Raw genomic sequence first — 14,538 nt, 5'->3', positions numbered from 1 at the left:
ACAGGAATGAAGCAAAGACTTTTAAGAAAGGCCAAAATTGCCCGGTCTCGTCGAGTCTTGACCTCTTGGTATTGCTCCAATCTATTGAGCCTTGTTGCTTCGATCTACTCTGCTACAACTCTTTGGGGATGAGATTGATATTTGTTTGCTCCACTACTGCTTAGAGAGATAAGACTGAATGCGATCTACTCTACTGCAACTTCAGAGAGATAAGATCTGTGGCTTTAATCCGCTCCACTGCAACTTCAGGGAGATAGGATTGGTTTCTTTCGTCTGTTCCCCTGTAACTTAGGGAGATAAGACTTGATGCGATCTGCACTACTGCAACTTCAGAGAGATAAGATCTGTGGTTTTAACCCGCTCCACTCCAACTTCAGGGAGATAGGATTGGTTTCTTTCGTCTATTCCCCTGTAACTTAGGGAGATAAGACTTGATGCGATCTGCTCTACTGCAACTTTAGAGAGATAAAATCTGTGGTTTTAATCCGCTCCACTGCAACTTCAGGGAGATAGGATTGGTTTCTTTCGTCTGTTCCCCTGCAACTTCATGGAGATAAGACTGGATACGATTTGCTCTACTGGAACTTCAGAGAGATAAGATCTGTGATTTTAATCCGCTCCACTGCAACTTCAGGGAGATAAGACTAGATGCGATCTGCTCTACTGCAACTTCAAAGAGATAAGATTTGTGGTTTTAATCCGCTCCACTGCAACTTCAGAGAGATAAGACTAGATGCGATCTGCTCTACTGCAACTTCAAAGAGATAAGATCTGTGGTTTTAATCCGCTCCACTGCAACTTCAGGGAGATAAGATTTGTATCTTCTTTGTCTGCTCCACTACAACTTCAGGGAGATAAGACTAGATGCGATCTGCTCTACTGCAACTTCAGAGAGATAAGATCTGTGGTTTTAATCCACTTCACTGTAACTTTAAGGAGATAGGATTAGTAGCTTTTGTCTGCTCCACTTGGGAACATGACCTACAGAATACATTTCATGGACCTATTTATGCCTAGTGATTAAGATGTCATGATCAGAATGAATCAAATGCTCCTAACTAGAATGTGTATGAATGATATTTGCATGAATGCAGAATGTCACGAGAATGATCCCATTTAATATTTGGACTGTCATTCCTCGTTGCTCATCAATGTTCTACCACTGATATCTTCTGATTCAACTGGTACCTTTATCAAGAAAACCAAAGAAATAGTCGCAATTTAGACTATTATTTCTCAAAATGCTTCTAAACCTTAAGTTTGGTTAGTTCTAAATAACGGTCATGTTTCAGGTCCTCGTACCATTTAGAAGCTTTCAGAGTAATATACAGAACTCCCTCTGCTTGCATATTGTCAGTCCATTAATCGTTATTTCAATAAAAAATGCTTGAAAAAGATTATCATAATAGACAAGACGATATTTTGTCGAGAAATAAGCTCGAAATGAATAAATTAATCAAGATAGCAAATTTTACTAAGATAAGATGAAAAAGATTATCACAATGGATAAGAGGAAATTTTATTGAGAGCAAAGCTTGACATGAATGAATCAATCAAGATAGCAAATTTGCTAAGATACAAAATGAATGAGATAAAAACAAGTGCCTCAAATATCGTAGCATGAGCTCCTCTATACCAAACTTTTGAGGACCTTTTGGACTTGATATGTACTTAGAAGTCCTAAAAGACTTTGTTGATGTCCCAAAATGTAGCATCCCCCCTTCTTGTTAATTCAGCGAAGACAAGACTACCATATGCCTCACATTTGATCAAAATTTGAATTGCCCTTTTTTCGAGTTTTCAATTCAAAACTCATTTGGTCTTAAAGCGCCCTTCATGGGTTTTCGCTTTAGTCTCTCTTTTTTTTTTAAGAAAAATATTTCTTCACTGAATTCGAATTCACAGGATTAGGTAGGCTTTTCCCGTCCATCTCAGTCAAAATTAACGCTCCTCCAAAAAAGGTCTTCTTTACTACATAAGGTCATTCCCAATTAGGCATCCACTTTCCTCTAAAGTCTTTTTGTATGGGAAGTATCTTCTTCAGTACCAAATCCCCTTCATGGAATTCCCTAGGGTGAACTTTCTTATTGCAAACTCGCATCATTCGCTTTTGGTACATTTGACCATGGCAGATAGCTCTCAGCCTTTTTTCTTCGATCAAGTTTAGCTGATCATATCGGGATTGAATTCATTCTGCTTCATCCAACTTTAATTTTGACAGAACCCGAAGGGAAGGAATTTCAACTTCGATAGGTAAAACTGCCTCCATCCCATAGACTAAAGAGAAAATGGTTGCCCAGTAGAAGTTCTGACAGATGCTCTGTAAGCATAAAGGGCAAATGGTAATTTTTTATGCCAATCTTTATAAGTCACAGTCATCTTTCCCACAATCTTCTTGATATTCTTATTGGCTGCTTCCACCGCGCCATTCATTTTTAGGCGGTATGGCGATAAGTTGTGGTGCTTAATATTGAATTGGTTACAGACCTCCGTTATTGTACTGTTGTTCAAATTCAGCGCATTGTCAGATATTATCCTCTCTGGCATTCCATATCGACATATGATTTCCTTCTTTAGAAACTTACTGACTGCTACCTTTGTGAAATTGGCGTAAGAAGTAGCTTTTAGCCATTTAGTAAAGTAGCCAATGACTACGAAGATGAACCGATGCCCATTTGAAGCTTTTGGCGATATTGGTCCAATGACGTCCATGCCCTACATGAAAAAAAAGCCATGGAGAAGTCATGACGTGAAGAGGTAAGGGAGGCACATAAATTTTGTCTCTAAAAATCTGGCACTTATGGCACTTCTTAGCATACTTGATGCAGTCTCCTTCCATGGTAGACCAATAATATTCGAATCTCATGATTTGTCTTGCCATTGTGAAGCCATTGACATGCGTTCCACAGCACCATCATGGACTTTCTCCAAGATTTGTCTGGCTTGAACAGCACCTACGCATCTTAGTAGCACCTGATCCTTTCCTTTTTTATACAGGATCTCTTCATCTAAGACATAGTCACTAGCCAGCCACCTCAATGTTATCTTATCATTCTCCGTTTCTTGGTCTAGGTATTCACGATTCCTCATATATCGCAATATGTCTTGATACCAAGAGTGATCGTCTTTTTCTTCATCCTCATTAATGTTGCAACAATGGGCTGGAGCCTCATAAATGCTCATTTGGATAGGCTTCACATCCTCTTATGTATTTATTTTAATCATGGAAGCCAATGTAGCCAAAGCGTCGGCAATCTGATTCTCATCTCGCGGGAGATAACAGACAGTGATGTCATCAAATTCCTCAATCAATTCGAGAACCAGCTTTCGATAATTTATCAACTTGGGGTCTCTTGTCTCTCATTCACCCTTGAGTTGGTAGATTACAAGTGCAGAATCTCCGTACACCTCTAGTACTTTGATTTTACGTTCAATAGCTGTACGGATACCCATAATGCACGATTCGTACTTCGCCATGTTATTTGTGCAATCAAAGTCTAACTTGCTGGTGTATGGATAATAATCTCCGTTTGGGGATACCAAAACCGCTCCGATCCTGTTACCCACAGCATTTGAGGCTCCATCAAAGTTTAATTTCCAAGCATAGCTTTCTTGTGTGTCTGCTTTAGCAGTTGCCACAAACATTAGACCCTCATTTGGGAAATTGAAGTTCAAAGGTTCATAATCTTCCAGGGCTCTATTAGCTAGAAAATCTGCTATTGCGCTCCTTTTTACGGCCTTTTGATTTACATAGGCTATGTCAAATTCAGACAGTAGAATTTGCCATCGGGCCATCCTTCCATTTAAAGCGGTTGACTCCATCATGTATTTCAGAGAGTCCAACTTCGAGATTAACCAAGTCGTATGGTATAACATGTATTGTCTCAATCTCCGAGTGGTCCATACCAAGGCGCAACATAATTTTTCAATTGGCGAATATCTCATTTTGCATTCCGTGAACTTCTTGCTGAGATAGTAGATCGCTCTTTCTTTTCGTCCTAACTCATCATGTTGGCCGAGCACACACCCCATGGAATTCTTGAATACTGCCAAGTATAGTATTAATGGTTTATCTGGACATGGTGGCATCAATACCGGGGCATTGGACAAATAACACTTGATCTTGTCAAAAGTTTTCTGGCATTCCGGATTGTGTTTCTTAAGAAGTCGAAAAATAGGATCACATTTCTCGATTAATTGTGAAATGAACCGAGCAATGTAACTTAATCTTCCTAGAAAACCTCGAACTTCTTTTTGGGTGCGTGGCGGAGGTAGTTCTTGTATAGCTTTGACTTTGTCTGGGTCAATCTCAATCCCGTTTTTACTGACCATGAATCCTAGCAGCTTTCCTGACCTAGCCCCAAAAGTGCATTTTGCTGGGTTAAGCTTTAGCTGGAACTTTTTTAACCTTAGGAATAATTTTCTCAAAACTTGCACATGCTCTTTTTCAGTTCTAGACTTTGCAATCATGTCGTCAACGTAGACTTTGATCTCCATGTACATCATGTCATGGAATAGGGTCACTATGGCTCTTTGATATATTTCCCCTGTATTTTTCAATCTAAATGGCATCACCTTATAACAAAACGTTCCCCACATAGTTACAAACGTAGTTTTCTCCATATCTTCAGGATGCATCTTTATCTGGTTGTATCTTGAGAAGCCGTCGATGAAGGAGAAAAGTGAGTATCCAGCCGTGTTGTCTACCAAAATATCGATATGAGTTAGTGGGAAATTTTCTTTTGAACTAGCTTTGTTCAAATCTCTGTAGTCCACACATATTCGTACCTTCCCGTCTTTCTTTAGCACAGGGACTATATTGGCTACCCACTCTGAGTACTTGACCACATGTAAGAAACCAGCATCGAACTGCTTCTTGACTTCTTCTTTTGTTTTTAGCAAAACATCTGGCATCATCCTTCGAAGTTTTTGTTGAATCGGTTTACATTATTCCTTTATGGGTAGTTGATGTACCACGATATCTTGATAAGACCATGCGAAGATATCTTTGAATTCTTTGAGTAAATCGATGATGTCTTTATTTTGTCTCTGCTGCTGTACAAGTACCGATTTTTACCTCTTTTCCCTCCTCTGAGCTTACAACTTCTACCGACTCTTTATAGGGCAAAATCTACTTTTCTTCTTGCTCTAACATTCTTAACAAATCGGGAGAGAAGTTACAACTTTGATCATCTTCAAAATCTTGAGGATCTTCTATATCCATGTCTTGCTCGAAAAGGAACTCTGAGTTAGTAGCAGAATCATTCACATCATTAATATCTAGAGACTTGTTTATTGTGAAGAAGGAAAATTCAAAGAGAAAGAATCTAAGAATAATTATATGCATAATATGATTATGAATGGAATGAAAAGAATAAAAGAATATTTGCTCAAAGTGAGACTGAACGATGCATCTTTATTGAAATAAAATTTAGGACATATGTCTTTTACAAAAAATTCTAATTGCCCGTAGACTTAATGCAACAAGTGTTCTGAGCATTGCTCTGAATTGGCTCTAAAAGTTACAGGGATCTCTTCTTCAGTCCAGTTGTTCAGAACACTTCTAGGTTCATAAGGGTAGATGCCCGATAGATTTCCTTCCACCTTTTCCTCTTCAGATATGGCATTGATGTCCAAGCTTCTTGTTCTTCCTTTGGTAAATTCATTTCTCCCTTCGGGGTAGACGATTCCCCCTGAAACGAATGTCTTAGATATGTGAGGAAAGGTCATCGGCTCCCATTTGGCTTCTACCCCACTCAGACGCGCTTTTCTTTTCTCTCGCTTTTTCTCTAATTCTTTCCTCTTTTCCTTTGCATCGGGCTTATACCCCAAACCAAAACAATCTTGTTTGTTAACCAAGATCGATACTTCAACCCGTCCTTGGAGGTTTTTTCCAAGTCCTCTTCCAGGCGATGCTCCCTTTCCCACTGTTAGCTGTAAACTCATTGTTGTAGCTTTGGATATTTTAGGCGCTGAAATTTTACTCCCCTCAATGACAAATGTTACTTTAACGAATTCCAATAATCGAAATGAACATTCTATCGCTTCACTATCGGCCTCTACATATGGTGCGTCATTGGTAACTGACGCAATGATGTCTTCTTCTGCACTTATAGTTACCAATCGGCCCTCAGTTACCAATCGGCCCTCTGTTACCAATTTTAACTTTTGGTGAAGTGACGATGGTATAGCCCCTGCAGAATGGATCCAAGGCCTCCCCAATAGGCAATTGTAAAATGGTTTGATGTTCATTACCAAAAAATCCACCTTGTATGTATTTGGACCAATCAAGAGAGGTATATCGAATTTTCCCATCACTTTTCTCTCGGTGCCATCAAATGCTCTCACTATATTTTGGCATGATTTCATATGAGAACTGTCCACAGACAGCCTGTTTAACGTGGACAGGGGTAAAACATTCAGTGTCGATCCATTGTCAATGAGTACTCCTGGTAATGTGTACCCCTTGCAACGGGTAGTGATGTGCAAGGCTTTGGTGGCTCCCATGCCACCTGGCGAGATCTCATCATCGTTGAAAAAGATGAAATTGTTAGTACTAATGTTGTTGACCAAGCGATCTAATTTGTTCACTGAAATGTTATCAATGACGTAGGTCTCGTTTAACACCTTCATAAGTGCATTACGATGTGTTTTTGAACTTAAGAGTAGTGCCAGTATTGATATATGAGCCGGCTACTTGTGCAGCTATTCCACAGCACTGTACTTACTGTGTTTGAGGAACTTCAAAAATTTCTTAGCTTCCTTCTTCGTTACTGGCTCATTAACCGGTAGTTCTCGCTTCTCCTTTCTTTGCTCGACCGCTAAAGGTTCATTTCTTGAGTTTAGGGTATCATAACGCTTTCCACTACGTGTATAGAATCCCACATCTTTATTTCCCTCTGATGTGCATACCGGGCCTTCTTCTCTTGGGAATGTCACATTGCAGTCATAATTCTAAGGTACCCTTTTGCTATCTTGATAAGGAAAAGCAACAGGTTTTTGGATTATGACCTTTGGTGGGGCTTGCGTCCCGATTTTGCAAACTTTTGGTCGTGAAATAATTACTATCGGACGATTAGCCCCGTAGATCTTTCCCGATGACCCTTTTTTCGAGACGCAAACATCGTTTCCTTCAGCGTACTCGAAGAACTCTAATTCTTTGCTGTCCACTAAATCTTGTACAGATGCCTTGAATTCGCCGTATTCTTGAATTACATGCCATTCTTTGTTATGGAATGAACAATGGTTCATTACTTTCTGGGATCTATTCTCCAAATCTGTCGTGATTAATCCCTTTTCCACCATCTTTTTCCAAATCTCTTTCAACAGGGTTTTCACTTTAGCGATATTCCCCTTTATTCTCCTCCCCTCATTCTCAGCTATTGCATTTATCCCTCTATCAACATGGTTAGGCAATGGATTTTTTGTTCTAGACGGATCGTCAAATTTGACAACACCCATATCGATAAGCCTCTCAACCAACTTTTTAAAAGCGGTGTAGTTTTCTATTGAATGCCCCATAATTTCTGCATGGTATTCGCATTTAGCGTTTGCGTCATACCATTTTGGGTACGGGGGTTGTAACAATTTCAGGTAGTAAGGGGAGACAACGTGCGCATCAAATAATCTCTGGTATAACTCTCTGTACGTCATTGGAATAGGTGTAAATTGGGGCTTCTCCGTTCTTGGCCTAACATTGGACTCTTGTCTTGGTGGACCCTAGTGACTAGTGGCTACCGTTCTTAGAGGGCCAACAGTGATCGGTTTCAAATAACTCTTGCTATATGTACTTATGTTATTCACCCCATTTTCTTTTTTTCTTGGGGCTGGTCTTTTGGAGCTTTCTCCCGTATCTATTTTACCGTTTCTTATTTCATTTTCAATCATTTTACCGGACATTACCATATTTGAGAAGCTCTTGATGGCACTCCCCAACATGTGGTTGATGAATGGGGCTCTCAAAGTATTGATAAAAAGCATGTTGACCTCTTTTTCCAAAAGAGGTGGCTGGACTTGTGTTGCCACATCCCTCCATCGTTGGGCGTACTGCCTAAAACTCGTTTTGCTTCTTCTCCACGTTCTGTAACGTAATTCTATCTGGTTTCATATCTGTTACATGACTGTATTGCTTCATAAAAGCTTGCGCCAAGTCTCTCCATGAACTAACTTTAGCACGACTCAACTGGTTGTACCACTTGGCTGTAGACCCGATCAAACTGTCCTGGAAGCAGTGGATTAACAGTTGATCATTATTGACGTATCCTGTCATCCTTTGACAGAACATAATGATATGAGCTTCAGGACAACTAGTCCCGTTGTATTTTTCAAACTCCGGTATCTTGAACTTAGGCGGGAGCACTAAATTAGGGACCAAACTCAGATCCTTGGCATCAACTCCACAATGATAGTCGGTGTTCTCCACGGCTCTAAATTTCTCCTCTAGCCATCTACATCGGTCCTCCAATTATTTTGGTAGGTCTATTCTTGCCTTTTCTATTTCTGCCACGTCATCGAGATCAGGGACCACTGGATTGGTGGGGTTATCCCCAGGATTAGAACCTAAGCCCGTTTGAAAATGCACTGGTACTGAGGCACCCGCCTGATATTGAGGTCTAATGGTAACAGGTACCCTCTGTGGGTACACCTCTGGTTGTACTTGGATGTTAGTTGGGGTGAAACTTGGAGGATAAGCAGGGTCATCGTGATCATCCCCAGCATCAACTACAAGGCTTTTTCCTTTATCATTCCCTCCAGCCAATAACTGCTTCAATTGGTTCATCATAGTGTTCTGGGATTCTACCATGTCTTGCTGGATTTTATCTAGTCGTTCTCGTATCTGATCTTACATCTCCCTTTGTAATTGCTCCAATCTTTCTAACCTCTGATCTATTACTTTTATTTGGCGACGAGTACCGTAGTGATATTTGATTGGTGGATTTTTGTTAGTTTCCAGGGTAACTGTTATAATTTTAATTTATTAGGGTCTTTTTATGAAACTTAATGCATATGATGTAATGCAAATGTATGAGATGAATGCAAAAAGAGGCTTGATTCTAATTCAATTTCTTTAGAAAAATTTGACTAGAAAATAAATTTCTTTTACATAAGGTGGATTACATATACAGTTTTGCCTGTATACCCAAAGCCTTAACCTTCCTAAGGAGCCAAGCTAAATCTCGACCTCAGCTTGATTCTGACTTAAATTTTAAACTTAATACATCAGTCTGAACTGCTAGGGTTTGTAGATGATCTGCTACTTCCCGTACATGAGTCACGGCTTCGCCCATAATGTAATCCTATCCCTAATCTGACTTTGAGAATGATGGAATCGCTCTTGCCACTGCTCATTACTCCTCTCAAGAAGCTCCACTCACAATTCAGAATTGTGCAATGCGTCCTCAAGCTTCCCTATCTTTCCTTTCAGTTCTTCGATCTTATTTAAGCTCGCTCTTAATTCGATCGTGGAGTTGCAACCGTGGTACAAGTGAAGTAACTTTTCTAGCTCTGCCACCCTAGCCTTTAATCCTACTTTCTCATTTTGGCACTCTAACAAACTTCTTTCCAAAGCGTTCTCTCGAGCTCGAGTGTCCTGAAATTTCTTTTCCCACTGATCGGCCCTAGTCTTTTCCTCCTTGATCTCTTGTCGCCACTGCTCCGACGTTTTACCCAAACCGACAGTTCTTATCGACAATCGCAGCTTCTTGTAATCCGTTTTTAGACTATCCAAATCCTCTTCAGCCTTGTTCTTTCCCTTCCTTAATTTCTCAGCTTTTAGCTTCTGGATATCGACGTCTAGTCCCAAACGCATCTTTTCATCTTCTAGCTGCTCTATCCTCTTTCCCAACTTGGAACTTCTCTTTTTAAAGTCGTGTTTGATAATTTCTAATTCTGACGGGACTACTTGTAGATGCTCCTCTATAGATTGAACGCCATCTTCTCTCAACCCGGGGATGTTGTCGTTAACCCTCTTACTCCACCATCTGCGATATTCTAGAGTTGTTATTGGACTTACGGCAAGTATCTTCATTCTACGGGTTTGGTTTCAAGCATTCGATATTTTACAAACCTTCTTATTGTAGTTATCTCCCTTGTATGAAAACTCGCATTGAGCCAATCCTTGTGTTGCCGGAATGAACTGCCTCGATCTATATTGACTCAACACTAGCAGAGGTACATATCCAACGGCTCCCCAAATCCCGAGCAAAGGCACCCAGTCAAAGTCCCCACATCGATACAGAATTTCATTAGGGATCATCCAATGAGCTCTCCACCCAACATCTTCCTCTTGGAGATTCTGAAAGATCATTACCCACTTCTCTTCCGAAATATCATCCCGTCTTGGTGTGGCCACTAATTCCTTTAGTGGGGAATAATTTTCAGAGAAAACCCGGTAGGAGACCTTTTCTACATTCCAGAAGTGGCTATTAAATCAAGTTAGCAAAAGCTGAGCACACCCGATGAACCTTCCCTCGCCCGCTCTTCGACATGCACTCAAATATCTGAATGTTTCTGCTAAGATGTCTGGGATGGGTGTGACTCTCTTATCAAGCATATCGAATAAGTCTGAGACCGCTTCATCAACATACCCCAGTGCCTTGGGGAAAACAACTAAACCGTAAATGCTGAAGGCGAAACATCAACCCTTTTTCTTGCATCTGGATGTGCCAAAATCAAATCCCGCAGATTCTTCCATGGTATGCATTTACTGTCCCCTTTTTGTTTAATTCGGGCCGCAACCCACTGCTCACTTATTCCCGTGATATTCATCAGCTTCTTTAAGAAAGTCGGGATGTTGGCAGCTCTTGAATATGCCTTGTCAACTTGAACCCTTGGGCATCGGAGCAAGGTTGTGTATTATTCTACAGTGGGCACTAAATCAACAGTCCCAAAAGTGAAGCAACTGTATGCTAGATTCCAGCACTGAGTGAGAGCTCGAAACAAGTTCTTGTCCACCTTAATGTCAAGCAGATAAGGCAGATCACCATAATTGCTGTAGAAGAGGTGTTTCATCTCATCGTTCCACTGATCCCAAATCTCCTTCAAATCTTGCAGGTCATTTTGGGTCACCCTGATTCGAGTGAAGTCCCATAACTCTGACATGTATCCCTCCATGAGGCTATCACCCTTTTCTTGTTGAACTTTTTCAGACCAAACTCGGACGGCCGCATTATCCTCCACTTTACCAAGAAACTCCTTTTTCATGTTAAGCTCTCTATTTATATCAAACGTGACCCGACACCTCTTTTATGATGAAAAATGCCATGCAATCAAATTCAAGGTAAAGCACAGTAAGTTAGTATCAGGCACAAAAAACTAGAATTTAAAGCATACGAAGGAAAAAGTAATAATAAGTAAAGCACCTATTCGGGTAACCACTAGGGGCCTGGCGTGGCTCTACTTAGGGTAAGCTCTTAGGGTTCATTACATGCGGTTTTAGGTCTAAAATAAAGGGTACCTGAACAAGCAGATTCCTCGGTCCTCGCCCATTATAGGCTCATACAGACCGAGTTCAGTTCAGGGGAATACATTTCCCTATGGCTATACGGAGATGAAAATCTCACGAAGACATAGGTACGGATGTACCCCGAAAGCAATTCACTATCCTATACGGAGGTGAAAACCTCACGAAGGAATAGCTTCTCACTCCCACTTAAAGGTGTAAGATCAACCGATCATGCAATGCAATGCAATAATATACCACAATCAACACAACAATTTCAAACCACAATGATAGAGACCAAAATGAGGACGAATGCAATGCAACAAAAGGATCGTATATTTAAACCCAATTTCAATTTTCGGCAAAAAGACATAAATTAATCAATTTACAACTTGACTCTCTTTAATTCTCCAGCGGAGTCGCCAAGCTGTTGACGTATTGTTTTAGATTTTGGGCCATCTGGGCCTAGGGTTTTTTTGCTATTTGGGCTATAATTGTTTGGGTTTACTTTTTTGTAATTGGACTGTTGGGATTGGGCAAATTTTGGGCTTTACAACAATTAAAATCATTTAAAAAAGATTTTTTTTATTTTTACTTGATATTATTTTTTACTACATAATAATTATATATTATTTACAAATTATTATAGTCAATTTATTAAGTATTAAGAAAAAAATAGAAACAAAAATTGAATAGTGAAGAGCTTATTTTACAATATATCAATTTTTCATTGTTTGTACAAATGCTTTACTAATAGGAATTCTTTATTAGTACTATATTTTAATTATAATAATTAATATATTTTAATAACGTTTACTATTTATTATTTTAAATAAAAATTACTTGAATTAAAATTATTTTGTATGTTGAAAAATAGTACAAATGTTTTAACTTGGAAATTTTTCTTAATACTATTAAAAAAATTATTGATGGACAAAATATCAATCTTTTAATATGTTATTTAAAAATTTGATTTTATTATATTTGAGATGTTAAATAAATTAATATATTTTAATTTTATTTAACAATTCAATTAACGAAATAAAAAATTATTACAATAATTAAAATATATTATTGAAAAATTAATTAAAAATTAAACGTGTAATATAAAATGCCACATGCAACACATGTGATATTAGAAATTAATATATATAAAAACTCGAGTTTAGAAAGTCTATTGAACTGACTATTATACCTTTTATTTGTCATTTTAAATTTTTATTAATGTTATTTATAAGATAAAATATTTGAGTAAATAAATTTATTTGATAAGTTTTATGAGACATATAAATAAAGATTCTAGTTTTAGTAAAAGACTCATTGTTAAATGAATAAAAAGTTAATATTTATCTTTGAAAAGTAAAATTTATATTAAATATTTAAAATTGAATTAATTCATATAATGTTTATCTAATAATTAAATTTGAATTGTTGTTTTAAAAAATAAAGAACACTAATGAATGTCTCTGACATCCTATGTTCTGGTTACATGTATTCTCAGCAATTTTCACTTCCATATTCATCATTTATTATAAAGAATGTTTGTAAGAGATAATTCAATAAAAAGCAAATAAGAAATGGATATTAAAAGCAAAAAAGCAAACCAAAGAGTTTGCTGATGTTATTAATAAATTAACAAATAAAAGAATGGTTAAGGTTGTTGTGGCCACTCTCAGACCAAGGTTGAGCAAGATGATGTAGCAGGATCATACAAAGCAGGAAGCAAGTATTTCCTTCCATTCTCACCATGAGCATTGTAGCTAGCACCAGTTGAAGGGTCTACAAGTAGGTTTCCAGCATGGCCTGGATAAGCCCCTTTGCCATATATTCCAGGACATGCTGATGAAGCTTCCAATGGCGCCTCAGCTGGGCCCTGGTAGTAACCATTTCCAAAAGGGTTGGTAACAGTCCCCGCAAAGAGGCTAGCCAAGTTGATGACCATGCCATCAACACCCACATTGTTGTTTGGTGCAATCAAAGGTGGGGACTGTGGTCCATAGATAGGTTGGTGGAATGGCCAGGCACATTGACCAGGGCACTGGGTTTGGGCATTCCCAACCCAAATGTAAGCAAATTTGGAAGACCTTTTACCCTTGGTGGAGCTCAAGGCAGACCCATGAGTCCCACATCGGCTCATACAAAACCCTTCGACAGCAACATCAGATGCTGTTAAAACAACATTAATAGCATACTTTTGGTCACCCTTTGAGGCCAACTCAACAATTTGTTTCTTCTTGAGAGACTTGCCAAGCGAATAGTGTTCATCAAGGATCTGCTTCCCCAAAGACAAGGAAAGAGACGATTTCTTAGAGGCGAGATGGTAGTATTTCTCGGTGGTCCGCCACCACTGAGCCACCGTGGGTTGGGCTTTTAGAGAGGGTGAAGAAGGGTTAGAAGAGAGGGAGGTGACAAAATCAGAGATAATAGCCCTCTCGGAAGGCTTGAACTTGCCGTACCAAATGAGATTGACGGTGATTGGGCCTGAAAGGAGAGGACCGTTGTGGTATTTCAAGAGCTGAGGCTGCTCCTCAACCACTTCACTCAGCTTTCGTACACCCAAACAGATTTGAAACAAAGAGATGATAAGGAATATTTTTAAGATGGTTGGAGTGATGAAAGAAGCCATTTTTTTGTTGTTGTTGTTAAGCTGAGAAAGGTTGGCGCTTTGAGTTGTGGGAATAGAAGGGTGGAAAAGGGTATATATAAAGACCAGCAAAACAGTGTTCATTTATTGAGGTTATTTAATTTGTTAAGAAAAAGGGATTTGGAATAGGTGAATTAAGGAACCTTCAGAGTAACAGACAAATGCAGTAATTTGTATTAACACAAGGGGTAAACAGGACAGGCTGGAAGTGATCCAGCTGGAATTCCGAGAGTGGGATATAGGCACGTGAGAATACGCGCTTGCGGCTCTTAAAGGGAGGCACAAAGGGCTCGTGAAGTAGTAGTATTAGTTAGGCTTAGCTGGATCAAGCTAGCCTGAGCCGAGTTACAGCTGGTGGTTAGATAGAGCCAGCCAACCCAAGACTTTCTCCACTATTTTCCAGAACTCTGTTTATGTAAACCCAATTTGCAGGTGAACGTTGCCTTTGGTTTTT

At 39.1% G+C, this 14,538-nt stretch overlaps 1 protein-coding gene across 1 annotated transcript; it reads right to left on the bottom strand.

Annotated features, from left to right (window-relative positions):
- Positions 1-13,024: 13,024 nt before the first annotated feature.
- LOC121214636 (protein PHOSPHATE-INDUCED 1) lies at positions 13,025-14,226 on the bottom strand. Its single transcript, XM_041088481.1, has one exon. The coding sequence runs from the start codon at positions 14,166-14,168 to the stop codon at positions 13,113-13,115; it is 1,056 nt and encodes a 351-aa protein (XP_040944415.1). The 5' UTR covers positions 14,169-14,226; the 3' UTR covers positions 13,025-13,112.
- Positions 14,227-14,538: the final 312 nt, after the last annotated feature.

Source organism: Gossypium hirsutum, chromosome D02 (genome assembly GCF_007990345.1).
Source record: "Gossypium hirsutum isolate 1008001.06 chromosome D02, Gossypium_hirsutum_v2.1, whole genome shotgun sequence".
Classification (NCBI taxonomy): Eukaryota; Viridiplantae; Streptophyta; class Magnoliopsida; order Malvales; family Malvaceae; genus Gossypium; species Gossypium hirsutum.
Note: the sequence above shows the minus strand (reverse complement) of the source record. Positions and strands in the feature narration are given on the sequence as shown.

What these genes read in the sequence shown, in the direction of transcription:
- LOC121214636 (XM_041088481.1), bottom strand. Translation starts at nt 14,168, where the DNA reads ATGAACACTGTTTTGCTGGTCTTTATATATACCCTTTTCCACCCTTCT.